The following is a 26,522-nucleotide window of genomic DNA, read 5'->3' as shown; positions in this document are numbered from 1 at the left end:
CACAGGGTGGCATGAGCCGACGCGTCGGAGCTGCCAGTGATTCAACCGCACTCAGAGACTTTACAGTAAACCTGACAGGCCGTGAATGCATGGGCCTTTCCGCGACTGTCTGAGTAGTCCTGATCTCTGCAGCATAAAATGTTCAGTCGACGTCATACAGAAAGCCGACGTCCGCACGCGCCATATGTTCGTTCGCCAAATGACCGCACGCAGCCTACTCTAGTAATTCCTCTGTGCCCAGTAAGCGTGGGCCGCTGGATTACTGTAAGTCAAGTAAAAAAAATGAACATGTCACGCGCTAATATCAGTGCTACCGCACTCCTTCTTGCGCCAGATTTTCCGTATATGAAGACACCAATGTAATCGCCTGCGTTGATTGCTAAATTCGACGCAGACAGCACCAATCCCGCGGTTATGGAAAGAATTGCTCGCAGGCGCTGCCAGATATAGGTGACCCGCGTGGACCAGTGGCTCGTATGAAGCAGTCTGCGTCTTCCGGCGGATTTCTTCACATGTGAAGGCGCAAATCCCGAGTGGCGCACTAACTTTGAATCGCACAGGGACAATGCAGCGATTGCAGAGCACGGATTCGCTCACTGGTCAGCCAGAAGATCTGCGTGTGCCACTGGCCAGCGTACAGTACGTAGGTCGTGCGGCGACAGCGTGGTTTCACAAAGGATTCGACTCTGTTCCTCGAATCGGCGCTGCGCAACCGATCGGTACCACGTTGAGTGCCACTCGGGATTTGAAGTCAAGCACGACTGATATTTCGTCGCGGTATAGATGTCTATGTATATAAGGACGGAGGCTGGCTATCCTGCCTTCGCAACCTGCAAACCGCATCTCTCTCAACCTCTGTACATCGCGCTTGAAGCTTGATCAATGGACCACGCTCAGAACTTCGACACGACCAACACGTCCATTCCTGCGTAAGTATTCCTTGCAGTCGCTGGCCCACGGTTCTCTAACGTCTTTTCCAGTGAGGATGTTCTGTTCATCGGGGCAGGCACATTCACCGTGGGCAAGTCGGGCGGGAACCAATGTACCGACTGGGCATCCGGTGTCATAACTCTAATCCAGGTTGAAGGCCCCTCTAAAGGTACGTTTCGCGCCGTCGTCGATCTATGGTTCGCTGTATGCGTGCTAACTTTCGTTCACCCCAGTCGCCCTCTTCCTTGTTGACGCCAGCAACCGAAAGCATTCGTTTATATCGGAGGTATCTTGCGACTGGGCTCTTGCGCTTATCGACGAGGTATGGACATGTCTCCTTTGTTCTGCCAGGCTGACATGGTTTGAATTTGAAGCGGAACCGCCTGTTCGGATGGACCATCGGCGAGATGCTGTTCCGCGTCCATCTTCAAGATAACGACCGCCGACGGTTCCTCTCGCTTGTGCGCAGCTTCACGCTGGCGCTGGATAGCGTCTGCACCTCCACGCAGAACACCCAAGACCGTCTCCAGTCCTACCTGGAAATCCTCCCCTCCGACCTCACCCAGCTGCAGCCCGACGCGATTGTGAATTGTTTAGGCCGCCTGGAGAGGCTTAAGCCGGAGCCGATGAACCCAAACCACTTCGGAGGCTGTGCCAACGAAGAGACACATTTGCACGGTTATCCGCAATCCCCAGACTTCGCTCACCCTCTTGCTGCGAGCACGCACGAACCGGAGGCGATAAACTCCACCCACTTCGGAAGCCGCGACAATGAACAGCCGCATTTTTATGCTTATTCGCAGTCCCCAAAGTGCGTATACCTTCTTGCTACGCGCCCGCAAACCATCATGAGCTCACAAACTCTACAGGTCTGAGGACAAGCGCAGTGATCACCGGGATTGGCTGCTTTGAATTTCACGGACGACTAGCCTCTAGTATGAGCGTTCGTATTGGATTGAAAGTGTTGTACTTATTCGGCACGCCTACAGTCCCCTTGCTCTCGTTCTTTCTTCGCACCTGTGATTGATTCTATCCATCTTCCTCCATGGCAGTGCCCTCGCGTCTATCGTGTTTCGTATTTATGGACAACCATGTCAAAATATCACATTGATTGGCTCTCGTCATCGCCTTTATTCTCTCCAGCCTCATCGTGATGATTTAAGAATTACGTCAGGAACAAGCTGCGGCTTATATATACCAGGTATATATACAACATACTGTCCCAATACTCGTGTACGGACTACAATCTATTCCACAGCGTAGTATCAATAGCCCCTACTGATTGCGCAGAGTGGATGTGCGTCGCGCGCGACGAAGACGAGTGTCCGCCTCTTCAAGTCTCAAATTTCAAGGAGGAGGGCGCACAACGAGCAAGGCGTTGCGCGCCTAAACCTCCCAAGCCGTAAGGCAGGAGGTAGGCGTCTCTTTCATTCTCTCCTCCTCCTCCTCCTCCTCCTCCTCCTCCTCCTCACCTGTACACACGCGCTGGCCTATCATAGCCTCAACAAGGCGCGAAAGGTCAAACGGCCGGCCAAAGGCACTCGAAGATCTCAATCTTCCAGGTGCCTGACGTGCAAATCTCAGACACCGGCCACCGCGTCGTGCAGGACCGTCAGTCGAGGTACCACCATCCAGAGCGGGCAATGCCGCGGGGACGAAGCCACCGACATCGCCGCCCAGAGGGCGACTGCGGCCAAGGAGCGTATTTCGAAGCACAGGCTCAAGGTGAGGAGATTCAGCAGAATGTCGTTGACGACGATGGGCCGACCCTGAGGTTAAGGAAAGCCGTCTCCAGAATATGTTGTCGGCCACGAAGGTTAGCGCACGATCTGCTGACAATACTGAGTGCCTTCTCACACGCATATTTGCAGATTAACGTCAGAGTCGGCCGCTTTCTCAGGAGCACAAGAACAAGGCGATGAGAACAAGGACCGCGCCCGGAAGTTTTCAGCGATGAACACTTCCCGCCAGAGCGCCGCGATCAGCTCATCTACCGGGTCTGCTTCAAGAAGGTTGTGATCGAGTGCCGGAACCACCAGGACTACCAGGAGGCGATGCGCTGGCTGCTCGACACCGGCGCGGAGTACGTTGGCTACGGCGGCGTCGTGGCCAACCATGGCTGCGCACGCTATAATATTGGAGCGCTTTGCCAACGGTGCGAGCCTCGACATGGTCGCCACGGCGGTGCGCACGTTGTACGAAGACTCGCGCAGCGACGAGGGCCTCCGTCAATGGTTCAGCGAGGCCATTGAGTTCGGTCGCCGGGCACGTACGTTGCCCTCACAACATATCTACTATCAGCCATTGACGACTTCTCTTGCAGTGCCTCATGGAGCCGTACTACATCCTCGATGACCCAGCTAGCGTCCGCGCAAACGAGTTCCGCAACAACTGGGCGCTTTCGGGCAACAAGATGTGCCCGAAAATCGACAGCTTTGAGGCGCATAACTACATGAAGTTCTCGCCATATGACGTGATCAAGTGAGTTTCCTGGTGCAGTTCGGATCATGTCAAGTTCTGACCGCCTTCAGCAGCGACGAGGGCCACCACGATTTCACTCTTACCTTCCGCCACATCCAGGCTGACTTGCGCGACGTTGCCTGTTATTACCCCCGCAAGACCGGCTTCCCAAGATGACCGACACGGTCTCGCCGAGGGTGAAGTATACACGATGTGCTGACCCGATAGTCGTAGGTAGATAACATGTTTGATTCTAAGTATGTAGTTCGAATCGCAGTAAACTAACATTGTCCGCCGCTGCGCCTCGCACCGCATCTCAGAGTGCATCGAGATTGGACGGCCGACTCGTTGCACGGCACTTACTATCTACCATATGCATGTTTGTCGTCCTCCTCGCCTTTCTCCGGCCTCGGGATCATATCCTCGACAACGTATGCTAGATTTGGCCCACAATGAGAATTGCTACCATTGAACGCCGCATTTGGAGGAAACATTGAGCGGACTGATCTATATAAATAATACCCATGGATCTGGTATGCGTTCATCCCTCCCCTCGGACGCTCATGCAACTCACACCGCTCAGCCCTGGCGAGGCAACGCAACAGAGCACTCTCGATGTCACGCAGGCCCCATGGACTAGGTGGCTGACAGTCGAACCATGCGGATGGTCTCCAGAGCAAAGGTACGTTATCATGGCCTGTAGAGTCTGATCACCGGGATGTCAACTTTTTGTTGTTGTTGACAGGCGATTCTTGGTGACGTTATACATACGGAGCACGACATTTGATGTCGCTTTGGTAACTCGTGGGTCTGGCGACAACGAACCATGCGACATTGCGAGGACAGCGAGCGTTGTGTTCGCCCGTCTTCCTAGCAATTACTGTGAGTGGCCCTGCACGTTCGCGCCATTCCCCTGTAGTAACGATTCCCGTCAGTCGTCTTGATGGTGAAGTCCAAAGACACGGGTCCAGAGGCGGAGGACGAGTATCATACGTTGATACTCACAGCAGGCGTGTCATTCGAGTTTTCGGAGGTACGTTTTGCCACTGTACTGACCAATACACCCCTAACCATGGCATCAGATGGCCTTGTCCATACGGTGGAGGGAGGACCACAGGTTGTTCGCCGTCAGCTTCAAACGATTCCAAGAATTTTGGGCAACGGTGGCGTGCATTCGTATGGCGAGGATCCAATCAGGCTGCCACCCCGAGCTGAGGACTGCTTTTGACGAGGCCGAGATTCTTCGAGTTCGACTGCAGCAACTCGAAGAAAGGGCATTCACTACTGCCTTGGAGGCCTCAACGTCAGTCGCCTAGTCTTTGCCCGCACAAGTGGTACGTCCGCGAAGTCCGTGAACAGGAGGGCAACTGTACTTATTAACCGCAACCTTCGCACTTAGCGCATCAATCTAACCGCCTTTGTATAATCTCACACAAGGTGCGCGCGCATTTATGAGAATGCGCTTGAGCTTCGTACCCTCTTCTGTATATCATCTCGAACCATGCCCAGCCCCCTGTCGTCCCTGCCTCAGCGATCTGTTGTATCTACACATTAGTCGTCCCGAATCGAAGTCGTGTGTACCGGATCCATGATGAGCTACAGTAGCAAGTTCTCTGCTAGCCACAGAGAGGTCAGTACCCTCAACATCAGCGTGCAGGCGGACATCGGTGAACCCACACGCACCTCGACAACATACGACCACACGAACTGCTCCTCCCGGGGAGTCTTCCAGCTGTCGGGCGTGGTAGGCCTTACGGCCCCAGTGGCCGCGCCCACTGAGAAGCAGATGGCGGATCTCGTCCTCGTTCATGACGTGCACCATCGCGAAGCGGTCCACGTACCTCCCGTACAGCGCCGTCACCTGCGGCACGCCGTGGTCCTCCATCTCGCGGAGCCTGCGGCGTGGCGATGGACCGCTCGGCGGCGAGTCGTGCGAGAGCGGGGGATTTCCTCTGCTTCAGGCTCGGCATGCAAAGCTACTCGGGGCAGAGGCGGGAGCGAGGAATGGTAATGACATGCCAGTAGTGAGCCGATTGTCGTGGTAGTTGTGTCCAGCCTTGTCCAGCCTGTGGATAGAGACTGAGCATCATCATGAGCCGTCGAGAAGTTCTCAGCGCTGGGGTCGGGAAACTCCGTTGCAGGCAACTGGCACGACCGTGACGCAGGCTCCGGTTGCTTTCGACCACTGGCACCACCCTGCACTACGCACTACCCTCACTGGCGACGGGAACGGTCGAAGACGTACTCGACGAGTCCTTCAGCTGTAATGGCCAGCTGGAAATGTGGACTCTGGACTTCTTGGACAAAACACAGAATGACCGTGGTCAGGAGGGCCAGGCGGGACCGAAGGCGGTCGGTCAGCAGCACGGTACGTGTATCGGAACCTTTGCCATGACTTGCTATTGACGCATCAAAGGCGTATAGATTCAACCATTTAGCATGGGGCTACACGGACGCAAGTCGACCGCGGGGCGTGCTCGTTGCGGGCGTGGAGAACGGCGAACTGGACATTTGGGGCTCTGCAAAGATCATCGCAAATGCTAAGTGAGTAACAGCAACCACTGCGACGCGTTCATTCAGTTGTGATACATCCGGCAGTCCGGCAGAGTTGCTAATCCTACACAACTCGATATATACGAGCCCTGTCAAGGAACTTGACTATCATTCAGACGAGTCGCTCCTCTCATCAGGCGCGGTGAACGGAGAGGTGCGTGCACCTGTCTATTGTGCAGATGTATGGATGTATAACGTCGTTAGATACATGGGGTCTCAGAGACCCAAGTAACCTGTACTTGCCTGGTATCCGCAACACGACAACAGCCCTAGCATGGAATCACCACGTCCAGATGCTCTCGCCGCATCCAGCAGTGCCGGTTACACCGTCGTCTGGGCGAGGCAAGCGAGAAGTTGCAGCCATCACATATGGCGGTGGCGCTCGTACAAGGGAAGGCGGTATGCAAGGATTTGGCGGCGGGATGGCTGTAGGCGGTAGGCGTGGTATGAGTGACGTTCGCATGGCATCCGGACAACGTACGTCTATGCATGTTTGTTGTCCTGCATTTACTGACAGTATTGCAAGCTGCATGTCTGACACCGACATGTGGACGCCCGAGGAGCAGCGTTCGCGGTCGCATTCATCGTCTTCTCGTCTATCGGCGGCTCCATGCTCGGTCCGATCTTTGGCGGCATCATCGAGACGCAACTCGACTGGCATTGAAACTTTTGGATCTAGTTCATCGTCGGCGTCACCGTGCAAGCAGTGCACTTTTTCTTTGTGCCTGAGATGTGCTCGAAGGTCCTGATCGATCGCGAGGCGAAGTGCTGGCGGCAGTTGGGCGAGGACAGCGTCTGGGGTCTGTTGGAGGTGGAAGAGCATAGGTTTGCGCCGAGGAAGATCATCACGATCTGGTTGTGGCTGGTAAGCAATGGTCTCCGCATCCCAGGAACAACTGCTAATTCGCCTGCTCGCAGTTCCCCATGTTCATCTTCGAGCTCGACAGGTTGCCTATTATCATGGATTGGGATCTGCACGACGCTCGTGCCCTGGACAAGGCATCCATATTCCGTACTCATGGTCGAGGCAAACAGGCATACAAATGAACGGGTGAGCAAACAACTGAACGGGCAAGCAAACAAACGAACAGGCGAGCAGATGAACGAACGGACGAGCAAACAAGCCAACGGACGGGCAAACGAGCGAACGGGCGAGGAAATGAACGAACGGGCGAGCAAACGAAGGAACGGGCGAGCAAACGAAGGAACGGGCGAGCAACAGAACGGGTGACCAACAGAACGGGCGAGCAAACAATTCGGTGAGGACGACGATGATCCCGACTACAAGGATACGCCTCGCATCCTCGTCGAGCTCCGTATGTGTGCGCTGAGCGCGGCTATCCGTGAAAAGGTCGACTGGCATGTCAAGTATCGCGACGAGAAGATACGGAACAGTTGGGCGCAAGAGATCCGCGACCAACAGCAAGACGTGCATCAAAGTCTGCAGCTCACGGATAACATGGTATGCAGAACGTTATGGAATGTCTGCCCCGTCATGCTGATGGCCTCGAAGATAAAGTATGTTCTGGCTGAGCTTGACGCATACGCTACTCTCCGTGACCCAAGCACAGGCATCGAGGTTCGTGCCCGTACATGGATGTTCCACTTGATGCCCATTGTACGCTTCAGCCCGGCCCGTACGAGCGGACATGGAAGTCTGACCAGCTCATACCTGCCGAATTGAAGTCGGAACTGCTGTCTGCGGTCGCCCCCCTAGAGTCGATCCCCGACGCCGAGAAGGACTGGCACCCGGGATCAGACGGCAAAGTCTTGGATCTCGTCCACCCGTCGTTGTATCCTCTCATATACGGACGTACAGCCTCGTTCCGGTGAACTGTTCGAGCCTCGTATAGACGACGACATCGACCCTGTCTTCGCGTCCGAGCGTTTCCAATGGCTGCCGTCGGACTTCTACGTCGCTGACGACGGTGCCGTCAAGCTGATGTCGTCTTATATCAACAACGTCCAACCAGAGAATCATGTAGCCCTCGAGAGGGTTATACCCAGAGTACTCGAGCGTGCGGTACCCATGTTCGAGTGGGTGTTGTCCGACCTTGCACGCGAGACACAGCTGCCGACGCGAATGGATCTAAAGGAGCGCAGAAGGAGCGCAGGTTTCCGACTTGTATATGGGATGTTGTAAGAACCTTTTAGTTGGCGGGGACCGGCTTATGCTCATCTTGATGGTTGGTAGGAAGAGCTGGGCCTTCAAGAAGAGGAACAGGAGGCTATGGACACCGAAGTTCGCCGCCTCGAGCTAGCGAGAAATCCTGATGATCCGTGGGTTGACTACTACCGGCAACTCAAGTCCGTCCACTTATACAAGCAACCCAAGACATGGCCGGATAGCAAGCTGGCGTACGATGGCGGCTTGGACCAAATGAACAAAAGCATAAATCTGCAGGGTCAAACATTGCAGATTATCGTCAAGCTGGCAAATATTGTCCTGACCCCGGACAAGCCTGAGTACGATGGCGGAAAGTGGTACGTAGAAGGTTGCCTGAGATCTCTTTCCGCTGATTGGCAACCTGTTGAGCGAACCTGTCGGGCATGAACAACGAAGCTATCGTCGCAACATTGATATACGTGAGCACCCGACTTGTCTCTGGCATCTGTGAACCTGTTCTCATCGCGTCCTAGTATTATGACTGTGAAAACATGTCGGAATCGACTCTTTCCTTCCGCAACGCCGTCAACGAGCCTCGGTATCACGGTCAGGACGACAGCTATTGCAGACAGGGAGGTGCACGGACCGGCGGGCGAGAATGCGGACCAGCGAGTGGGCGAGAGTCGCCGGGTATGTAGGCGGGTCAACTGTGAGTAGACAGAATGATGGCGCGACGTACAATGTTAGAGACGTCCTGTACACAATTCGGTGATGACGGACCCAATAACCAAGCACATGGGCTAGCGCTCAAGCTCAAGGACAGCGCATGAATCACACGTTTCGCGGAATAGGCATGCGTCGTGCTCATGATCACTCATTCTTGACTTCCGAACTCGTCTACTACGACATCTTCTGTCTTGTCTTCGCGTCAGGTACAGGCTGTTGTCTCCAGAGAGTCTTGTAAGTTTGCGAGAATAGTGATCTTCGCATACTGTTGCGAGCTTATATTGACAGTCATTTTAGGACATGGATGGTCAACCGAGGATTTCTGCCGTTGTCGACGGCCGCGTCCGATTTCTCTGCCAGTGTCGTGCTCGCAGGTGTCGGGAACTACGGGACTTCGACCCTCGCACTAACACTACAATCAATGGACATTGGGTTGGGAAGACGACGTGGCATTTACACTGGAAGGGGGACGAACGGATCACATCGCTACGTACACGCATCTCCCTTGCCTCGGGAATGGAAAGCAGCCTCTTCGCATTCACTCGAAGTGACAACGGGCCCCTCAATGAGGACGCCAACGAGCTTAAGGCTTCGAGCCATGGCGCCAGTGCCCCTAACATTCCCCGTCCTGTCCACGATGTTCCTTCCGCGGCAGACCACGGCAGCGCATGGCCAGCTTCTGGGTTCAGGATTTCGCCATCCGAGGGTACCGCCCAATCCGAGCTGCGCCTTGCTCATGAGCACAGATTGCCCTCTCCCCTGATTCATCCCCCCGTCCTCGCTACTTCGCCGGAAACTTCTCGAGATACACAGCTCGACGAGGACAGCGTCCACTCCTCAGGCGTAGATCGCTGCTTGGCAGAGCTCGAGTCAATCCTCAGCATCGTCAACCAGAAGATCCTCAGCTTCTCGCCCCAGTCACCGCTTGTGTTCTCGGTTCCGCCTACAGCAGACTCTCCCCCATACGAATTCCCAGATAACATTGAGGACCAGCCGAACACGGGCCTTCTTCAGCTGCAGCCAGCATCGTCACCCAATCAACCGATTTTAGCCCACGAACGATCTATGTATACGTTCCTTCGCATGGTCGACAGCTGCGCCTTCACCGATCTTCCGGCCGTCACGGACATCCGCTCACGGATACGGATTGTCATTGCCAATGAGGTGTCACGAGTATCTGACGTTAAGGGGCGAGAGTGGGATGCCCAACGACTAGATGGATCTCAACGGAATGAAGATGGGTCAATCCTCTACGCAGGGGTTACAAGGACGCTGATCAATTGTGGTAAGTACTCACATATAATGTTCTACTCATCTAACTCTTGAAGTTGTTGCGATCCTCTAGATCGATTCTTTCGGAGACCATTCCTTCATCTTGAGCCCGCACTGGCTGGCGCATATCACCTTGTATTGACCCTCGCCCTTCTTGGTCGATTGTCTCGCAAGAAGTGTGACTACGTTCTAGCATGCCTCCGATTTATTGTCGGAAAATTGTTGGTCAAGCAGCCAGATCCGTTTGTCCGCTTGGCCAGCATCCCGCGCGACGTACGCACCCTACTGCGACGCTTCGATCTTGACCCGGCAGTCACACCTTTTCTATGCTGCTCTACGTGTTATTGCCTATACAAAGAGGAGGATGTCAAAACAGGACACTGCACGTTCAAGGCCTTCCCCGATTCAGCGCCATGCGACACACCTCTGTTTGAGACACGGTCGATAGCGGGGAACGATCATGTCTTCGCTGTTCGAAAGTATCTTCACCAGGACTTCAAGGCGTGGCATGCCCGTCTTTTGTCCCGCCCCGATATCGAGTCGGCGCTCGACAGGTCAGCGAAATCAGCGAAGAACGTATCCCGCGAGCCTGATAGGGTCGTCCACGACATACTGGAAAGCGACAACATCCAACAGTTCCTGGGGCCTGATCAAACACGATTTGTCGATGCTCCGGAGGAGGAACTACGTTTCTTCTGGGGCTTCGGCTTTGACGGTTTCGACCCGCATCATGCGAAGCCAGGCAGGGCTGGAATCACTACCAATGGACTCTACGTTATCCTGCTCAGCCTGCCGCCCGACTTGCGTCTACAGCAAGACAATATGTTTCTGGCGGGTGCTATCGCCGGAAAGCCAGCTCTAGAGCAGATCAATCATTTCGCAAAGCTGGTTGTCAATGACATGCTCGAGTTCTGGTCGCCAGGCGTGTACTTCTCGCGGACAGCACTTCATCCGAGAGGGAGATTCTCCCTCGGGGCACTGTTGCCTATGATTTGCGATCTCCTCGCTGCAAGACAGATTTCAGGCTTCCCTTCGGCAAACTCGACGCACCTTTGTTCTGTATGCGAGATCACACAGGACGACATCGAGAATCTACAGAAAGAGACCTGGACGTACAGGACTCTAGAGAGCCATCGCGCGAAGGCGGAAACATGGCGCGGTCTTCCGGACGAGGACGCGAGGAAGCGCTTCATCAAGAATGGTGGCGTTCGCTGGACTGAATTCCTACGACTTCCGTACTGGAAGCCTAATCAGTTCACGGTACTCGAATCGATGCATGCACATAACTTACGGAACTTGAGGCATCATATCTGGGTCACCTGGGGCATGAGCACAAAGTCGTCATCAGGAGACGGACGTGTTTGGTCTCGGAAATCGCCTCCAGTCTGCGCCGTGAAAAGCAAGCCCGACGATTGGCGAGCAAAGTTCGAAATGCTACGCACCGGTACTGAGGACCAGATCAGGGCTGAGACGTATCCTGTCCTCTGGCACATGTGCGAAAGCCTTGACTTGCGACGGTCTGGTAGCAAGCGGATATTGGCGGGAAACCTGGTGCATTGGGTAAGTGATCCGTACCGCATTCAAGTTGTCGTCGGCGCCCCTCGATGCTAAATTACCGTTGAAATTTCGACAGCGTGAGCGTCTTCCGAAAGATGATCAAGGCGCTCCTATATTCTCGGCGGACGTGGCGGCGACGGCCCATATTCGTCGCAGCGCACAGACCGAAGGAGCTCATGATACGACTCAGGGCGCGCATGCTGTAGAGGAAGAGGTACAAGACGATGACCAAGACGTCGTACCGATGGACGTCGATCCTCCTGAAGTTGACCCCGGACTCATCGGAGAGATGTCATTCTTCAACTTTGATGCCATGGACTTCGGGAACCATCAGGGTGGTCAACCTGGCAACCAGCCAAACCAGGCAGACCTCGACTCTGTGGCAGAAGACAAGCTAGACTCAGGAGAGAACAGGCTGCGGAGAGGGCAGAAGGTTTCAAATATCACACGTCCTGTGTTGCAAAAAATGTGTCACATGCGCGGGCTTCCGGTCTTCACGGACGGCGGGAAGGCAATGACGCGAAAGGTTCTATGGCGATCACTTGAACAATGGGTACGTCGACGTCGATACTAGCTGATTTCTCCTTGATGCTCAAAGACCGTTCACAGCGTGATACCCATGGAGGTGCTGAGGAACCTTTGGACTCCGACGTACGCGATTCTGTTGTCTTGGGCCGAGAGATTTTGGAGGAAATCTGGGACGATCAATCTCGTACAGTACTCCCTTTGACCATATCACCCGCGCCAGCGAAGATAGGCTCGAAGACCGGGACACTGAAAGCAGACCAATGGCGAGCTTTGGGCACAATTCACCTTGTCATCACCCTCGTTCGTCTCTGGGGAGTTTCCCAAGATAGTCGCCGCACGTTGATGCTACAGAATTTCATGCATCTTGTTTCTGCTGTTCAGCTAGCAAACCAACGCTCAACTTCGCCGGCCATTATCAAAGCATACGAGGAACATTATATGGAATACTTACGCGGTTTTCTCATACTATACCCAGAAGTTCCACTCATGCCAACTAATCATTTGGCTGCGCATTATGGCGAGTTCATGCGCGGATTTGGGCCGTCCTTCGCGTGGAGAGGATGGGCATTAGAGAGATTCAACCACATGCTGCAGGAGATACCCACGAATGCGAAATCAGGTAATTGATGAACCGTCTGCTGCGCGCAAGCCCGAGTCTGATTCTGCGAGTTTAGGAGAGCTGGAGTTGACGATGATGCACCATGCAAGTCGCGCAGCAAACGTTCGCCCGCTTCTCAACAGTGGACAGATGCCGGAGGATGTCGCAGAATTAGAGCCTGCCTTCGACAAGGCGTTCCGCGACGATATTCGAGGCACAAGAATTAGTGACATCCTTGGTGTAGGTGAATCCGCAAGACTTCAGGTCAAGGAGACCACCTCGAAGCCCAAACTCAGCAGTGCTATACGGGAGTTGATTCTGAAACGCACCGGAGATACTGGTAAGCAAGGCTATGTCCATCAACGATCAAGAATGCTAATAGATCTTCGGAGCAGAGTTCACAGAATGCGCGTTGATGAGGATGCAAGGCTTCGTGTACCGTCCTAAAGAGCATAGTGTCAAGGACGCTAACATCATTATTCGGTGTTCAACGACCGACGAGTGGTGTACCTGTCCTCGACAACACGATGGTTCAAGCCTCTGTGCCGCGCAAATACTGTACATACTCATGCATCGGCGCCCAAGTCCCGGGACCAACGACCACACATGCCCTGTATCTCTGATCATCAAACGCCTGAAGTGTCTTCGGCCCGAGGACATCAATACCGATCCTTACCGTAAATTCGACTTCGCTATCTCCGGTTGTCTTTTCGTCAAGCAATACCTCAGGCCCGAGATAGTGTCACCGCAGGATGTTGTTGGCCCGTTTGCGCAGACGCCGTATAAAGAACCGCAGACATCCCAGTACGGCGACAAGGTGCATGTTCTACCTCTGAGTAAGGCACGTATGTCGCATCTCTTATCAATATAATAGCTAAAGACCTCGAACCAGGAACTGCACTTGTCGATGATGCCATCCAGCGACCAGGATGTTGACATGGAAGACCTGACTTCGCTGTGAACGCTGTTCCGGAGTTGTACACACTTGCTTTAATGGGATTATAACGCTCTACAGTAGTGGCCATACACGCCTGCGCAAGACATCTAGAGTACAATCAGACATGGGCCGCTGCCGGTGGGAAACCATGCAGACTCGGATGCATGGCAGGACGCCTGTTTCTCGCGACTCATTATTATCGGCGGTATTGGTACGCAAATCTTCTGATTCAGTTCCTATATCAGGGCAATACGTACGTCGAATCGTACGATATGATATGCGAACATTCGGCATGTGCTACCTCGAGACATACGCAGAACATGTAGAATGCTAGCCGCCCGAACATGTCGACTGATCGTCGCTTGTCACCCGCATGTCCGTCCTCAGAACATGAACCATGTTCAGTTTGTGGTCGTAGGCTGTCAGCGTTCCGAACAGGTAAAATGTCTGGTCTCCTGACATGCGCACGACATACCTGGTGTTTACAGTATGTCGTTAGAATGTCGCGGATACGAACATTACGGCCGTTCTTCGCATGTTCTGGAACAGATCACGCGAAGACCATGTTCTCTGTTAGTGCCATGCTCTGGCTCCGAACATGGCATGCTCACTCGTCGTGTCCGGGTCACGTTCAAAGGTGATGTTGTTGTCATGTTCTTCCCTCCGAACATTGCGGCGCCATGTCCTATGACACCGCCATGTCCTGAGTGATGACATCGTGGGAAAATGTATCATAACCCGTAGCATGTTCGTAGCATGTCCGCGCCACGACCTACGCGTCTTGCCCCCGGTGAATGATAGCCAGTTGATAGCTATACATTTGATCGAGCTGAAGCTAAACCAGTTTTGAAGCAGTCTAAACTACGCTAAATACAAGAGACTCAAACGATTCCATTCGCTTATGCAAGAAGCGACCTTTTTTCATATCCGGGCATCCGTCCGCTCATGCAGACTTGCACACGACAGACCAGTCCTCCCACTCGAACTTGCCCTCCTGGATAGTCACGATCCGCTCATACAGCGCCCTCGCGACAGGCCCGCGGCCGCTTGCGTGCTCGGGGAGGACGATGTCCTTGCCCTCATAGCCTATCCGCCCGACGCCCGTGACGACGACGGCGGTGCCGACCGTGAACGCCTCCAACAGCCTGCCCTCCTCGTACCACTGCTTGAGATCAGACATGGCGAGCGTGCGCTCGTGCGCGTGCAGACGCAGGGTCTCGGGGAGGTGAGGGAGGATAGTGCGTGAGGGGTGTGCAGCAGAGAGAGCGATGCACGAGTCGCGCGTGACGCCAGGGAGGATCGTCCCGTCCAGGGGAGGTGTGATGATGTCCCAGTCTACATTAAAGGTCAACTCTGGTCGGAAGGAATATGAGCAACGGGATACTCACTGTTCTCGTCCTGCTGGATCACGGCAAAGAAGTTCATCGCGCCCGCCTCGGTAATCTTGCCGTCAAGAAGCCAGAGCACCTGGTTGTAGCCCTGCAGCTCCGCAAGCTGCTGGGGCTTGAGCGTGGGCGCGTAGTTCAGCGCAAGCTTGTAGCCACCCGTTCCGCCTGGCCACGAGCGGACGACATCGCCGTTCGCGAGCAGAGAGATTTGGCGCGCAGAGCCGGCCCGGAAGTAGGGGCCTGCGGGAGAGCAGATAACGTAGAGAAGAGCGTGGTCGGACGCGGTGACACCAAGATCTGCAATCAAAGGTGAGATGGCGAACAAGAAGCTTTATTCCAGAGACTGACTGGGTCGAGTACCAATGATGGTGGGTCGGAGGTACAGACTGTAGCCTTGAATGTTCGGTATCCAGCGCGATTCCAACTCCACCAAACGCTGTATCAGGGTGAGCAGGGCGTCCGTATCAAAGGCTGCGACGTGCGTTAGTTGCGACGTGATTTGAAATGCGAGCTGCGCGACGTACGGGAAGGGCGACGCGATCTGCGGATCGACGCATGCGAGCCATGTTGAGATCTGGCCTGAACAACCTCACTTCGCCGTCCGGTCCGACGTATGCCTGGATGACACCTTCAGTGCATGGAATATACATACAGCACGCGAGACTCCTACCTTCATCCCCTCGAAAACGTTCGTGCTGTATTGGAACAAGAACTCGCGGGGTCGAGGCAGAGAGGTCCGTATGGCTTGATCTCAGGGTTAGACCACCATGCTCAGGGTCGTAACTTGCGACCAGCATGTGGTCGGTCATCATCTGCACGAATACAAGTCATGGTCAATATGTACGCGTATGGATAAGCTGTAGCATTCTCTCGTGCACTGCGTCGCATGGTTTAAGTCCAGTGCGCGGGCCCGGTTTCCACTAGATTGATCGCGTACATAATTGAGATCACGCGACGCCTTCGACGGCCAGCTGAGCAGCAGCGTGAACTTGCTATGGTCCAGTGAGCGGCCGGTCCGATCACTGAATACAGCGTCGCGACTCGCTCCTATACGTCCACTGAGTCATCCAGCCAACGCTTACCTGGCCAAATTTCAGAGTTTCCGGTGGGGTATCGGCTTCGGCGACTGCGTCATTGTAATGTTAAGTTTAGATGGCTATCGAAAGACCTTCCTCGTCAGAGTCGCGCTCGACCAGTCAATCGAAGTGAACTCACGTCGAGGTCCGGGACTCCTGGACGCGGTTCGGCATGCCCATTCACGCGAGGGGCGTCAATCGGGTTTGGGGACTCGATAGCCATGTTACCGAGGCCGGTAGGCAAAAACAAGCTGACGGTGGTCAGAGAGTGAATGGGTGTACAATGAAATCGAGTCATTGTTGGGTCGACACTTGTGTGGGCCACAGACCGGAACTTGCGGAAGAAAATGTTGTCGAAAATCAGACTCGATCAGGGACAGGTGCCATCTAATCTTATCCAGCAAATCTCAGATAGCCGCTGAAGTGCCCAGGCTGCCGCAACGGTGACCGGACTTGTGTACGACCAACACACCTTCAGGCTACCATCATCTCTTCCTGTGTCTAAGCCGAGGAATACTGGTCATGTCAGAGCATGACACAAAAGAATCCACGTCGTGTCTCCGGAAGCGCGTGCGTGTAGATATTGCTTGTCCGACGGCACGCTCTGATTTGGCAATTAGCAAAGATGAAGACCACAGGTCTGCCAGCGGTCGAAGACAATGGACCTCCGCAATACGCGACAACTTCAGACAGCGAGCTAAACACGGCAAGTAACGGTTAGTATGATTGCGAGCTTAGAGGTCTCCCACATTCAACAGTAATACTCAGCATGACTAACGTTCCTCTCGCATCGTTTCGCACCGCAGACTTCGAGCCATTGACACCCATCCAAAGCTTTGAGATGACTCAGGTAAGTTAGTTCCATGCAAGATACGGACTTACCGAAACTGAGTGCTATAGAGTCTGTTGGAAGAGGCCGTTCCTGACCGACCATTGATTGCGCCACTCGCCCCAATGGCTGTCCTACGAGCCGAATATGAAGGCGGATCGCAAGTTTTCGTCAAGCAGATTGACTGGCTCACGGAGCATGGCTTCGTTGGAATTCGACGCACTCGCGGAGATGGTATGCCTGATTATGCCGTGCGCCACATCTGAGCTGACCGTCCTGTATCATTGCTAGGCGACTGTTTTTATAGGTGTAAGTTAGGGGACCACTGTACAGCTCCCGTCAGCTCACGCCGAAGCGTAGCTCTTGCCTTTGCATACATTGAACGCCTCTTGCTTTCCAACGACCCCTTGCTGGCAGTGACGAGCGCCATATCCGTGCTAGAGTCCTCCCAGCCGCTTCTCGAAGCGGCAGGGTTCCAGCGCATGGTGTTCGAAGACTTCTATGATTGCCTGGTGTCCGTAATAAACAAGATACTCACTCCCGAAGGTGATGGCCGCCTGCTCACACCTGCGTCACTGCTCAATGCCTTCAACTCCCCCGAGGGTAGGCGATGGCGTGTCTCTACTACGAGGACCAAGCAGACTGATCGATTCCGCATTACAGTGTCCAATTCGATCGTCGTCTATCTCCGCCTGCTGACGTCCGCGCAAGTTCGCGCGGATCCTGACACGTATTCTGCGTTCCTCTTCCACCCGGAGATCGGGGAGCCTATGGAGGTTCGGGACTTCTGTGAGACATTCGTGGAAGCGGTCGGCAAGGAAGCGGGTGCGTCTTCGTGCAATCTGGCATACTAGTGATTGACGGCGATTGGGGGATAGACCATGTGCAGATGACAGCTCTGTCCCGCGCGCTGAAAGTAAATGTCAGCGTGGCGTACCTTGATGGGCACGTCCACGGTGAGGAAGGCAAGGTTGACTTCGTCGAGTTCAAGAACGTAGAAGATCCTGTGATAGAACCTGTCACTCTGCTGTACCGGTGCGGTGTCTCGTTTTTGGTGACATGAAGACATCATTGATGTAATGCCCATACTCCTCAGACCCGGGCATTACGATATCCTTGATCAGCGAAGCGAAGAACCACTGGACTTTGAGGATCAGTAATGCGGCAAACGTAAGATTCTTGGGGCGCCCGCAGGGCCGATGGAAGCAGTATGTTCCCACTGTTAATCTGCGGAAATGTTGTATAATTGAATCTTTGTTGTTGCATGTACATCACCTTGGCCTGTACCTTACGCTCCCGCGAGCAATCCAGATGCGATCGTGCGAATTCGATGTTCATTTGCGGGATGAAGTGAAGGGTCCGTCATTGTATGGGCCAAGTAACGACACTGCCGTTCTGCGCTGTCATACGGTCCAGCTAAGTACCCTCGCCGTGCTCACCAAAGCGCAATTTCTAAAGGCCCTGCGGAGTTTCACACTTGCCGTGGTCGAGAGCCGAGGTGAGCTCTGGCCTTCTGGTGCAATGATCACGCAAACCGCACCCGCTGGACGATGGGGGTGTCTCGTGCGAATGCGATGGCAGTTCGTCACAATCTTAGGCCGATGCGGCTGCATCCAGCAGGCCGGTATTATATTTGGGACTGCCACCGCCGGGAAGTGTCTGTGCTGGCGACATCCATTGGAGACCGAGACCCTCAAAATGGTGCATCGAACATCTTTGGTGTCTCATCAAACAATTGAGAGGCATGCGGCCTCCCAGGCTATCATGCCGAGTGAAATCTGTCAGTGACTCTCAGGTGCGTGCCGTTGGCCCTATGTTCACGGGGTTTGACCTATTTGTATCGCTCCGCTCAGGTAGCAGTGAACAACTCTGTCTCACGTCATGGCTTCCACGCTTGGCGTTACTGCGGTAGCGAAGAGGTGAGTAGTCAGTTGGCCGCGAAACGTTCTCTGCCGATCGACCCGCCAAGTAGGCGGGTCACAAGGAGTCGTTCTCACTTCTGGATGTCATCATCGATGTGGGAGACGTGAAAAGGACGCCTTCTCCGGAGGGCCTCTATTAGCGAGGAAGAAGAAAGGTGCAAGCCAGACATCCACGGAGAGGCTGTGGACGAATTCGCTGGCACTCGTGAATGGTACCGGCGGCAAGCAATTCTTTCAACGTACTCAGGTGAGAACGAGAGTTTACATTGACCGCAGAGTCCGCGCTTAGACCATGGAGCTGACCTAACGGTAGCACATGAAGGATAACAGTTCCCACTTCAAGCTCTCTTCAGGATTAGCTTCCTCCGATCGTTTTTAAGCTCACGGACAGATCGCGGGGAGCCAGAGCAGTCCGCCGCCAGACAGTCGTTTCTGTATGCACAAGGTTCACTCATGACGATACGCTGTCAGCGGCATGCGTGGTTTTGGGGGAAGCCAGGCGCGTCAATGGGCCTTCGACACGGTATTCAGTTGAACCTTGTCGCCTTCTCGAAGGAGCCCGTGTCACCATGGCGCACTCTGTTGTCACAGCTCCCCTTGGTGTGGCTCCGGAACGCTCGTTGGACAACCCTACCATCTGGGTCAGTGGAACGACCGTTCTCAGTTGAACCCACGTAGGTGCTATTTGAAGCGCTGGACATCGTCTTCTACTTCGGGAAGCCTGCATTGACTTGTATCATCTGACGGATGCCGAGCTGGTCGACGAGCCGCTTTGGCACAGCGGCCGAAAGAGGTCTGTCCACTGGATTTCTGCAATGCATAAAGAGGGCCGAGGGTATGATAGTCTACCCGACATTCTGTCTTTGTCGACATGAACTCTCTGGCGACTGATAGGATTTGCATCATCGGCGCTGGCGCTGCTGGGCTCATCACAGCTCATACCCTCATACAGGATGGCTACCAGCACGTCGAAGTCCTCACCCGGGACCCAACGCCCGGCGGCATCTGGTCTGCTGGTCGAGTGTACGAAGGACTGATCATCAACAAGTATGTATACGATCCTTCGGGCTACAGGTATGGGGATGGGCTGACAGCGGTATTCTGCAGTATCCAGGGGGAATATAGGTTCTCCAACCTCGACACGCCTCCGCCTTCCTCGGCTTCTAGTGACCGTCGTCTATCCGGTCAGGATTTGCAGGCGTATATGGCGAAATTTGTCGAGTTATTTCTTCCCGATAGAATCAGGTATAACACGGAAGTGCTCAACGTCCGGGCCACAGCTAGAGGCGGAGAAGGTCTACCCCACGGTGATGATCACGTCTGGGCTGTCGTGATTGAGGACACAAGGACCAAGATCGTAGAGGTCCTCGAATATGACAAGTTGGTATTGTGTAGCGGAGTAAGTGTAGCCTGGCAGCTCGTACTCGTCGCCGACTCACAGTGATCCAGGGCTGTAGCGAGCCGCATTATCCGCTGAGACTGAGTCCCAAGGAGGCGCGTCTGAACGGGTTCCAAGGTCCCGTCATCCACTCCAGCGACTATGGCGCGCGCATGCAAGAGCTACTAGACGCCGTGAAACCCGCATCTGAAGGCGGAGGGACCATAGTAGTCATCGGTGGCGGCAAATCAGCATCAGAGTGCGTTATCACCAGCTCTCACACATGACATCGACTGCTAACTACTTCAACGTCTTAGTATGCAGCCCACATGGCAGACAAAGGACGGCGAGTCACCATGGTCTTCACGACTATTGATGCGGCAGTCGCTGTGCCTATTACCATGCCCAATTGGTTCGCGAGAGGCAGGTCCGTGGTGGGGAAGTTAGCCATGGCAGAAGGTGCACTGACCGAATCAGATTCTTCTCTGCGTTGTCACCTCACTGAGCTCCGCACATCGATGGAGTGAGTTAAGCACGTCGCTGACATTGCCCTTACTGATTATCCCCAGACGATTTCTGCATACGACATGGCTTGGTGGCAAGATTGTCCACGGCTTCTGGGATGCCTACAATGGCTTGCGGTGAGGACATTGATAGTGACTAGTTACTCGGTGGATTGTCTGACAAGGGCTTCCGTTCCAGTTCAAGACGCTCAATGTTCCTCAAGACTCACCCTTGAGACGTGCTCCCAAATTGTTCTGGGCACGCATGCGAACAACCAGGGGTCTGGCGCCTTAGGGCTCTTCTACCGATTGGTCAACGAAGGCGCCATTGACATCATTGCTCCCGCGCGGGTAATGTCATTTTCGGAGGAAGCCCAGGCCGTGATTCTCAATGATGGGCGAATGGTGCGTGCCGATGCGGTCGTACTCGGTACCGGTTATACGTCTTCGTGGAACAAGCTGTTCGACGGTGAGCTTGTCGCTCAACCCGCTGATATCTCGGAATTGACGGATTGGCTTTCCAACTTGCTGTTGTCGATGTAGATACGGCCTTGCAGGAGCTTGGACTTGGTTGCCACGCGCCCCAGCCAGGCAGCCAGTACTACCGATGGGACTACACGACCCTTGTAGACTCTCCCGCCCCTCATCATGCCAACAAGCTGGCAACCTCGTCGATCTATCGGGGATTGGTACCGGCCAAGAACATATTTCGTAGAAACTTCGCCATCAACGGTGCTATTGTGAGTACTACAATCATCCCAGCTCAAATGCATGGTGCTCAGTGGGACACACTGTGGTATTGCAGTTCACGACGAACGCTGGATACGCGTTTGAGACTTCGGCCCATTGGATCACGTCGTACTTCCGCGGAGATAAATTCCTGCGGCTCCCCTCGTCTGTTGAGGAAGCCATGGCTAGCGCGGCGTACAACGCAGAGTGGCTCCGGAGGCGGTACCCCGATATACACATGTCAGCAAACAACAGCGTCAGAAGCGACTGTGCGCTATGGTGGTCAGTTATTAATTGCCATTCCGAACTTGTTTTCTAGACTCATGTCGTTTCCCAGCTGGCCACAAATTCTTGATACGTTATTGGACGATATGCAACTGCAGACGATGAGAAGCGGTGGGAATGCTCTGACATGGCCATTTCAGGTGATCGACGTGAAGGAAATCGCACACCTCAAGGAGGAGCGAGAGGCTTTGAGAGGTTCGATGTCATGAATGGATGTCCGAATGTACTATATGTGATTTTGAACGGCCTATGTATTCGTACGCGTCTTGCTTGCCAGTCTCATATGCTCATGACCCTACAATGTGTGCGAGTTGTCGTGACTAGCGAGCTGCTGTTGTACTCGTAGTACATGACTGTTGTGATCCTCACGATCAGGACAAAGGCAGGTGGAGACCTCAGGCTGCTACGGACCCATCTTTTGGGTTGAAATAAGTACTCATCGGAAAGCTGATGCCAAAGTGAAGCCTCTGCCAGTGGTACTTGAGCGCGAAGATCACGACCATGTGACCGTGATATCTGCAGGCGCTCGGCATCAAGCGCTCAAACTCATCCTCAACCAACTCAAGCTTCGCTGCCACTTGATGCTCAACGTTGCGACATCCATGATGCCAGGTCCTGCGATGACACCCCTGGCAGCCTCATGCGGTCATTCACCTCGCAAATTACAGAGGCATACAGCTCACTCTGGTGTTAAATCTCTGCTTTGCTCAGTCCATACCGCCTCTTTCTCCGTGCGCATGGCCATACCCGGACTCAACCAGAGCATGGTTGTCTACTGTTCGCGGAAACTCTCCCAAATCCCCGTCACCCCAAGTAATGATACATGTCTACGAAGGAAAGCAAGACGATTCATCCGAGAATCGAAGACGACCCTTAAGCCGTCTAGATCAACCAGTCGATCCAAGTGCTTGAGTTGCGTACGATCGCAGCAGCAATCTCCCTGGCGATGACTCTATCTGTCTGCTCTGAAGGGTGCAACTCGTCGTACCTATTCAGACCATCAGATGAAACGCGGATATTTGTAGCCTAATTGCGTTGACATACCACATGAAGCTATCGCGCGCCGTGCCCTCCGTGACATCACATGTAACAGGGCCAGCGGTGCTCTCATTCAGCTGGTACGCGCACGAGTTGATACATCCAGTGACGTTATAGGATGCCGAGCCGTTCAGGTAGTTCTGCGGGTGAGCATATACGTCCGAGATTAACCCATACGAGTCGAAAATGCCTATCATTGACACGCGTTCAGATGGTGCAAGCATAGCTGGACCCGGAAAATATCCGATCACCCACCGAGGTGTGCACCCGCCAGTGTCGGCGTCAAGGCCGAGAGCATCGCAGCAGACAAAGCGTTGCCAGTGTTGGTGATTTCTGTCATGAAGACATTCCATTCGGTCGTGTTACGTTGTTCTGTCCAGTATCGGTTGGGATATGAGTACGCGGAGTACAGAATTGTCAATTGCAGTGGGAGCATCTACGGAACGAAGAGGTGAGCTATCTTTACAAGCGACCGCATATTCACACTGACGTTCTGCACGACGAAGTTCCGCGCTCCAGCGCCATACAGCACCTTCACCCAGTCCACCGCGCAACCAATAGTGTCTACCAGGGTGACCCCTGGTATTTGTCCCCCAGTGATGAGCTGCCGACACCGACATCGTTTGTTCCAATCCAGAGTGTGTACATCGTATCCGTCGGATCCAGCACGAGGGAACCATTCTCACGCTCGGTGAAGTAGAGCGGCAGTTCATCTTCAAACACGGAAGGGAACAGACGTGGGGTAAGATAGTTTGAGCATGTTGCGCCAGATTTCGCGTACGGATACAAGGTGAAGTCGCCATACATGGCTGCATAGACGGGCCAGGCAGTGGCGTTGTCTCCTGGATCGCCCTGTCCAGAAGTCTTTGTAAGTGTTATTCAAAGCATAGCGTTAAGGTGTTGCTCACAACGTCACTGTAGGAATCCCCGAAGGTCACCAAGTTCTTGATCTGACCTGGATAAGGCCCCTGGGCCGCGCTCCACTGCGCGCAACCCAGGACTAGGAAAACCGATGCAAGGACACGCTGGAAGGACATCTTGGTTGGTTTTCTCGTCCAGTCCTGGGATCACCTTTATACATTTTCGTGACGAATCGCTCGTAAACCTCAAGGATGTCCATGTGACGACTATGCGGTCCACAGGCGGGCCACTGGGTTGATTGACCCGACGGTGAGATGATATATGCAGTCAATTCGTCTTGACCATGGGAAACGCCCACACGGCATCTATTGTAGGCGTTATGAATCAGTGAAAAGGGGTCGCTGATTGAAAGACGGTATTCCGTATGCCGTTCGTCGGGATTGCAGAGCGCTGTGGTATCCGCCTTCGCAGAAGCGGCTGATTGGCCCTCGTTAACCTCGCTTTTGATGATCACTTTCCAGCAAGGCTGAATTCGTTCGCAGCGTCTTCTCAGGCTGTTCCAAACATGCACGCCAGGAAGCTGGTGCTTCGATACAGGTGCCGAGAACGCTCATGCGCTTGTCTTGTTATATTACCCTAGTCCTTGGATCTAAGGTACTGTCCACATTGTTCTTTCTCACTCATGATGTGCTCAAATAAGCCACGTTATCCAGTCCGTCGAGTTCCGCACAATAGCTGACGCAATCTCTCTGGCGATGACCCTGTCGGTCTGCTCGGACGGGTGCAATTCATCATACCTGAAACCGACTCGTGAGCAAGTCTCCGAATGGACTTCGACGATGATGCTACAACGTACCACAGGAAGCTGTCCCGTGCTGTTCCTTCAGCGACGTCGCAAGTCACCGGACCCGCAGTGTTCTCGTTCAACTGGTATACGCACGAATTGATGCATCCGGTGACGTTCAACGGAGCGGTGCCGTTCAGGTAGTTCTGGGGATTGGCACGAATGTCGGCCACAAGCCCGAACGAGTTGAAGTAACCTGAACGCTGATCAATCATTCCGCAGATGTCATGTGATGCCGGGCCTACCGAGATGTGCTCCTCTAGAGTCGGTGCCAGTGCAGTCAGCCAGGCGAGGACAGGGCGTTTCCGGTGTTCGTGATCTCGGTCATCATCACGTTCCACTCTGTTGAATTCCGCTCTGCAGTCCAGTACCGATTGGGATAGGAGTCAGCCGAGTACAGGATAGTATCTTGAAGAGGAAGCATCTATTTGATACAGTCAGTGAAGAGCGTCTTCACCCTGACGAGGACCGGAATACGCACGTTCTGGAAGACGAAGTTCCTGGCGCCGCTGGTGTACAACACCTTCACCCACTCCACGCACAACTGATGGTATCAACGAGCGTGACTCCTGGAGTCTGTCTCCCCGTCAGGAGCGCGTTGACACCGACGTCGTTTGTCCCGATCCAGAGCGTGTAGATGGTGCTTGTCGGGTCAAGCTCGAGGGAACCGTTGTACTTCTCCGTGAAGTACAGCGGGAGCTGATACTCGAAGACGGGTGGGAACGGCTTGTAGGTCAGGTAGTTTGAGCACGTTGCTCCAGACTTGGCGAAAGGGTACAGCGTGAAGTTGCCATACATCGCTGCGTAGGTGGGCCATGAGGTGCCGTTGTCTCCCGGGACATACTGCTCTGAAGGTAAGCTCTCGTTTCGACAGTCTCTCTCTGGGCGCGTCTGTGCTCACCACATCAGAATAGGAGTCACCGAACGTTACCAAGTTTTTGATCTGGCCCGGATATGGTCCCTGGCCATTGCTGGTCCACGCAAGACTGAGGCAAGCGACAAGCGCGGAGAGCGAGCGAAGGAAGGCCATCTCGAGCTGACCCCGTCCTCCTACCACGCCCTCCCTTTATTGTCCTCACACGCATGCACACCGGACATCACGAGTGAGTACGCTATCCGGGACTTAGTTTCACCCCTTTCGCGCAATGGGACTTGCTCTCGCACTATTTATATCATGCGACTATTCGCGGACTGTCATAGCGGACTCGCGTTTGTGGATTGTCGGTGGTCATGATCACAAGGCCCAGAAATCAGTGCAGTATCTGTCAGCGTACTCTCCCCAAACAGAAGGTCAAGGGAAATCGCAGTTCGCAATGCCGATATTTCCCCTGCGCTAAAGACGATCATGTACGATTTGAGTACTGGGCCTCGTGGTCAGCTGCAAGCGCTGTGACCTGACGCGACTTGTCACAGGTCATGCCTTTTGTCACTCCGCGACGTCACACGCCAGCGAGTCTCGGATTTCGATTGTCAAGTCTCTGCTACTTGAAACCCATTACTTTATAATCCCTGATCGAGTTTCCCGTCGCATGCTCGCAATGAATGGACGTGTGGTTAGCTTCTAACACTCCGAGTCGGCCAGTGGCTTCCCCCGACGCCACGTCGCCACCGAGGCATCCTTTCCAAGACCTCAGGCCTGAAGGCTCATCAACACATAGAACTCAAAAGTCGGATATTGATTTTCCAGACTGGGTGCGTTCACGCTAAGTACCATTGCGCCGCTCTATTCCCGTATACACAGTCATCGAAGTGTGGGCCTCATCAGACATGGGACACAGAAAACATGAAACACCTCCAACAGTGGCCTACTGCATGTCGAAGCCGTTCCAGAAACCGCGCGTTATGGAGAGCCCGGATGGGAAGGTGTACCGGGCATGTTGCGTATTGGCTTGGTGCTAACAATAGAGTGGACAATATGGTGCATTAACGAGTATGTGGCCGCGTCCCATGTGCAACAGTATCTCATCTAGGCAAGAGAAGTGCTTCCTTGACGTGCACTGC

At 54.0% G+C, this 26,522-nt stretch overlaps 11 protein-coding genes across 11 annotated transcripts; 7 read left to right on the top strand and 4 right to left on the bottom strand.

The window, feature by feature from the left end:
• Positions 1 to 882: 882 nt before the first annotated feature.
• B0H18DRAFT_1121010 (uncharacterized protein) lies at positions 883 to 1,842 on the top strand (the record flags this gene model as incomplete). Its single annotated transcript, XM_048034253.1, has 5 exons — positions 883 to 929; positions 981 to 1,099; positions 1,164 to 1,252; positions 1,305 to 1,741; positions 1,800 to 1,842. The coding sequence occupies 5 exons, from the start codon at positions 883 to 885 to the stop codon at positions 1,840 to 1,842; spliced, it is 735 nt and encodes a 244-aa protein (XP_047891203.1).
• A 1,203-nt stretch (positions 1,843 to 3,045) lies between these two features.
• B0H18DRAFT_1121009 (uncharacterized protein) lies at positions 3,046 to 3,567 on the top strand (the record flags this gene model as incomplete). The annotated part of the gene is made up of 4 exons (XM_048034252.1): positions 3,046 to 3,085; positions 3,144 to 3,199; positions 3,254 to 3,411; positions 3,465 to 3,567. The coding sequence occupies 4 exons, from the start codon at positions 3,046 to 3,048 to the stop codon at positions 3,565 to 3,567; spliced, it is 357 nt and encodes a 118-aa protein (XP_047891202.1).
• On the top strand, positions 3,561 to 4,875 carry B0H18DRAFT_521844 (uncharacterized protein). The gene is made up of 5 exons (XM_048038430.1): positions 3,561 to 4,072; positions 4,136 to 4,272; positions 4,326 to 4,423; positions 4,473 to 4,724; positions 4,790 to 4,875. The coding sequence occupies exons 1-4, from the start codon at positions 3,915 to 3,917 to the stop codon at positions 4,704 to 4,706; spliced, it is 627 nt and encodes a 208-aa protein (XP_047891201.1). The 5' UTR covers positions 3,561 to 3,914; the 3' UTR covers positions 4,707 to 4,724; positions 4,790 to 4,875.
• A 720-nt stretch (positions 4,876 to 5,595) lies between these two features.
• Positions 5,596 to 5,938, top strand: B0H18DRAFT_879550 (uncharacterized protein; the record flags this gene model as incomplete). The annotated part of the gene is made up of 2 exons (XM_048040703.1): positions 5,596 to 5,762; positions 5,815 to 5,938. Coding segments are annotated over 2 exons (291 nt in total), but the record flags the coding sequence as incomplete, so codon positions are not given.
• Positions 5,939 to 7,947: 2,009 nt separating this feature from the next.
• On the top strand, positions 7,948 to 8,865 carry B0H18DRAFT_521823 (uncharacterized protein). Its single transcript, XM_048038429.1, has 4 exons — positions 7,948 to 8,082; positions 8,138 to 8,438; positions 8,507 to 8,529; positions 8,584 to 8,865. Exons 2-4 carry the CDS (start codon positions 8,174 to 8,176, stop codon positions 8,746 to 8,748), a joined length of 453 nt encoding a protein of 150 aa, XP_047891199.1. The 5' UTR covers positions 7,948 to 8,082; positions 8,138 to 8,173; the 3' UTR covers positions 8,749 to 8,865.
• A 5,595-nt stretch (positions 8,866 to 14,460) lies between these two features.
• On the bottom strand, positions 14,461 to 15,883 carry B0H18DRAFT_1185299 (aminotransferase). Its single transcript, XM_048036009.1, has 5 exons — positions 15,727 to 15,883; positions 15,577 to 15,673; positions 15,405 to 15,527; positions 15,057 to 15,353; positions 14,461 to 15,003 (listed from the first exon to the last, which is right to left on the bottom strand). The coding sequence occupies exons 1-5, from the start codon at positions 15,730 to 15,732 to the stop codon at positions 14,612 to 14,614; spliced, it is 915 nt and encodes a 304-aa protein (XP_047891198.1). The 5' UTR covers positions 15,733 to 15,883; the 3' UTR covers positions 14,461 to 14,611.
• Positions 15,884 to 16,098: 215 nt separating this feature from the next.
• B0H18DRAFT_521730 (uncharacterized protein) lies at positions 16,099 to 16,467 on the bottom strand. The gene is made up of 2 exons (XM_048038427.1): positions 16,272 to 16,467; positions 16,099 to 16,212 (listed from the first exon to the last, which is right to left on the bottom strand). The coding sequence occupies exons 1-2, from the start codon at positions 16,428 to 16,430 to the stop codon at positions 16,150 to 16,152; spliced, it is 222 nt and encodes a 73-aa protein (XP_047891197.1). The 5' UTR covers positions 16,431 to 16,467; the 3' UTR covers positions 16,099 to 16,149.
• A 434-nt stretch (positions 16,468 to 16,901) lies between these two features.
• On the top strand, positions 16,902 to 18,121 carry B0H18DRAFT_1121006 (cysteine proteinase; the record flags this gene model as incomplete). The annotated part of the gene is made up of 7 exons (XM_048034251.1): positions 16,902 to 16,982; positions 17,033 to 17,195; positions 17,253 to 17,270; positions 17,322 to 17,564; positions 17,625 to 17,786; positions 17,840 to 17,996; positions 18,058 to 18,121. The coding sequence occupies 7 exons, from the start codon at positions 16,902 to 16,904 to the stop codon at positions 18,119 to 18,121; spliced, it is 888 nt and encodes a 295-aa protein (XP_047891196.1).
• A 1,331-nt stretch (positions 18,122 to 19,452) lies between these two features.
• On the top strand, positions 19,453 to 21,987 carry B0H18DRAFT_1121005 (uncharacterized protein; the record flags this gene model as incomplete). Its single annotated transcript, XM_048034250.1, has 11 exons — positions 19,453 to 19,524; positions 19,836 to 19,930; positions 19,991 to 20,282; positions 20,333 to 20,520; positions 20,579 to 20,688; positions 20,739 to 20,784; positions 20,831 to 20,902; positions 20,989 to 21,233; positions 21,308 to 21,504; positions 21,570 to 21,775; positions 21,831 to 21,987. The coding sequence occupies 11 exons, from the start codon at positions 19,453 to 19,455 to the stop codon at positions 21,985 to 21,987; spliced, it is 1,680 nt and encodes a 559-aa protein (XP_047891195.1).
• Positions 21,988 to 22,340: 353 nt separating this feature from the next.
• Positions 22,341 to 23,885, bottom strand: B0H18DRAFT_1018380 (uncharacterized protein). The gene is made up of 6 exons (XM_048029372.1): positions 23,725 to 23,885; positions 23,431 to 23,680; positions 23,307 to 23,395; positions 23,072 to 23,252; positions 22,823 to 23,006; positions 22,341 to 22,766 (listed from the first exon to the last, which is right to left on the bottom strand). Exons 1-6 carry the CDS (start codon positions 23,851 to 23,853, stop codon positions 22,661 to 22,663), a joined length of 939 nt encoding a protein of 312 aa, XP_047891194.1. The 5' UTR covers positions 23,854 to 23,885; the 3' UTR covers positions 22,341 to 22,660.
• Positions 23,886 to 24,247: 362 nt separating this feature from the next.
• Positions 24,248 to 25,702, bottom strand: B0H18DRAFT_1018378 (uncharacterized protein). The gene is made up of 8 exons (XM_048029371.1): positions 25,423 to 25,702; positions 25,080 to 25,364; positions 25,003 to 25,053; positions 24,818 to 24,945; positions 24,767 to 24,780; positions 24,530 to 24,717; positions 24,383 to 24,484; positions 24,248 to 24,331 (listed from the first exon to the last, which is right to left on the bottom strand). Exons 1-7 carry the CDS (start codon positions 25,549 to 25,551, stop codon positions 24,383 to 24,385), a joined length of 897 nt encoding a protein of 298 aa, XP_047891193.1. The 5' UTR covers positions 25,552 to 25,702; the 3' UTR covers positions 24,248 to 24,331.
• Between the last annotated feature and the right edge of the window lie 820 nt (positions 25,703 to 26,522).

Source organism: Fomitopsis serialis (assembly GCF_022376445.1).
Source record: "Fomitopsis serialis strain Sig1Antser10 chromosome Unknown B0H18scaffold_55, whole genome shotgun sequence".
Taxonomy (NCBI): domain Eukaryota; kingdom Fungi; phylum Basidiomycota; class Agaricomycetes; order Polyporales; family Fomitopsidaceae; genus Fomitopsis; species Fomitopsis serialis.
Note: the sequence above shows the minus strand (reverse complement) of the source record. Positions and strands in the feature narration are given on the sequence as shown.

Bases quoted from the DNA above. Each gene is read 5' to 3' on its own strand.
- B0H18DRAFT_521730 (XM_048038427.1), bottom strand. From the start codon at position 16,430: ATGACTCGATTTCATTGTACACCCATTCACTCTCTGACCACCGTCAGC. The intron at 16,213-16,271 runs GTGAGTTCACTT...GTCTTTCGATAG, and splicing joins CAGGAGTCCCGGACCTCGAC to CCATCTAAACTTAACATTAC.
- B0H18DRAFT_521823 (XM_048038429.1), top strand. From the start codon at position 8,174: ATGGACACCGAAGTTCGCCGCCTCGAGCTAGCGAGAAATCCTGATGAT. The intron at 8,439-8,506 runs GTTGCCTGAGAT...TGAACAACGAAG, and splicing joins CGGAAAGTGGTACGTAGAAG to CTATCGTCGCAACATTGATA. The intron at 8,530-8,583 runs GTGAGCACCCGA...ATCGCGTCCTAG, and splicing joins TCGTCGCAACATTGATATAC to TATTATGACTGTGAAAACAT.
- B0H18DRAFT_1018380 (XM_048029372.1), bottom strand. From the start codon at position 23,853: ATGTCCTTCCAGCGTGTCCTTGCATCGGTTTTCCTAGTCCTGGGTTGC. The intron at 23,681-23,724 runs GTGAGCAACACC...ACACTTACAAAG, and splicing joins GGGATTCCTACAGTGACGTT to ACTTCTGGACAGGGCGATCC. The intron at 23,396-23,430 runs GTGTCGGCAGCT...GACAAATACCAG, and splicing joins GATTGGAACAAACGATGTCG to GGGTCACCCTGGTAGACACT.
- B0H18DRAFT_1018378 (XM_048029371.1), bottom strand. From the start codon at position 25,551: ATGGCCTTCCTTCGCTCGCTCTCCGCGCTTGTCGCTTGCCTCAGTCTT. The intron at 25,365-25,422 runs GTGAGCACAGAC...CCTTCAGAGCAG, and splicing joins GTGACTCCTATTCTGATGTG to TATGTCCCGGGAGACAACGG. The intron at 24,946-25,002 runs GTGCGTATTCCG...TGTATCAAATAG, and splicing joins GGAACTTCGTCTTCCAGAAC to ATGCTTCCTCTTCAAGATAC.
- B0H18DRAFT_521844 (XM_048038430.1), top strand. From the start codon at position 3,915: ATGGATCTGGTATGCGTTCATCCCTCCCCTCGGACGCTCATGCAACTC. The intron at 4,073-4,135 runs GTACGTTATCAT...TGTTGTTGACAG, and splicing joins GGATGGTCTCCAGAGCAAAG to GCGATTCTTGGTGACGTTAT. The intron at 4,424-4,472 runs GTACGTTTTGCC...CCATGGCATCAG, and splicing joins TGTCATTCGAGTTTTCGGAG to ATGGCCTTGTCCATACGGTG.
- B0H18DRAFT_1185299 (XM_048036009.1), bottom strand. The intron at 15,354-15,404 runs GTCAGTCTCTGG...CTTTGATTGCAG, and splicing joins CATCATTGGTACTCGACCCA to ATCTTGGTGTCACCGCGTCC. The intron at 15,004-15,056 runs GTGAGTATCCCG...CCTTTAATGTAG, and splicing joins GATCCAGCAGGACGAGAACA to ACTGGGACATCATCACACCT.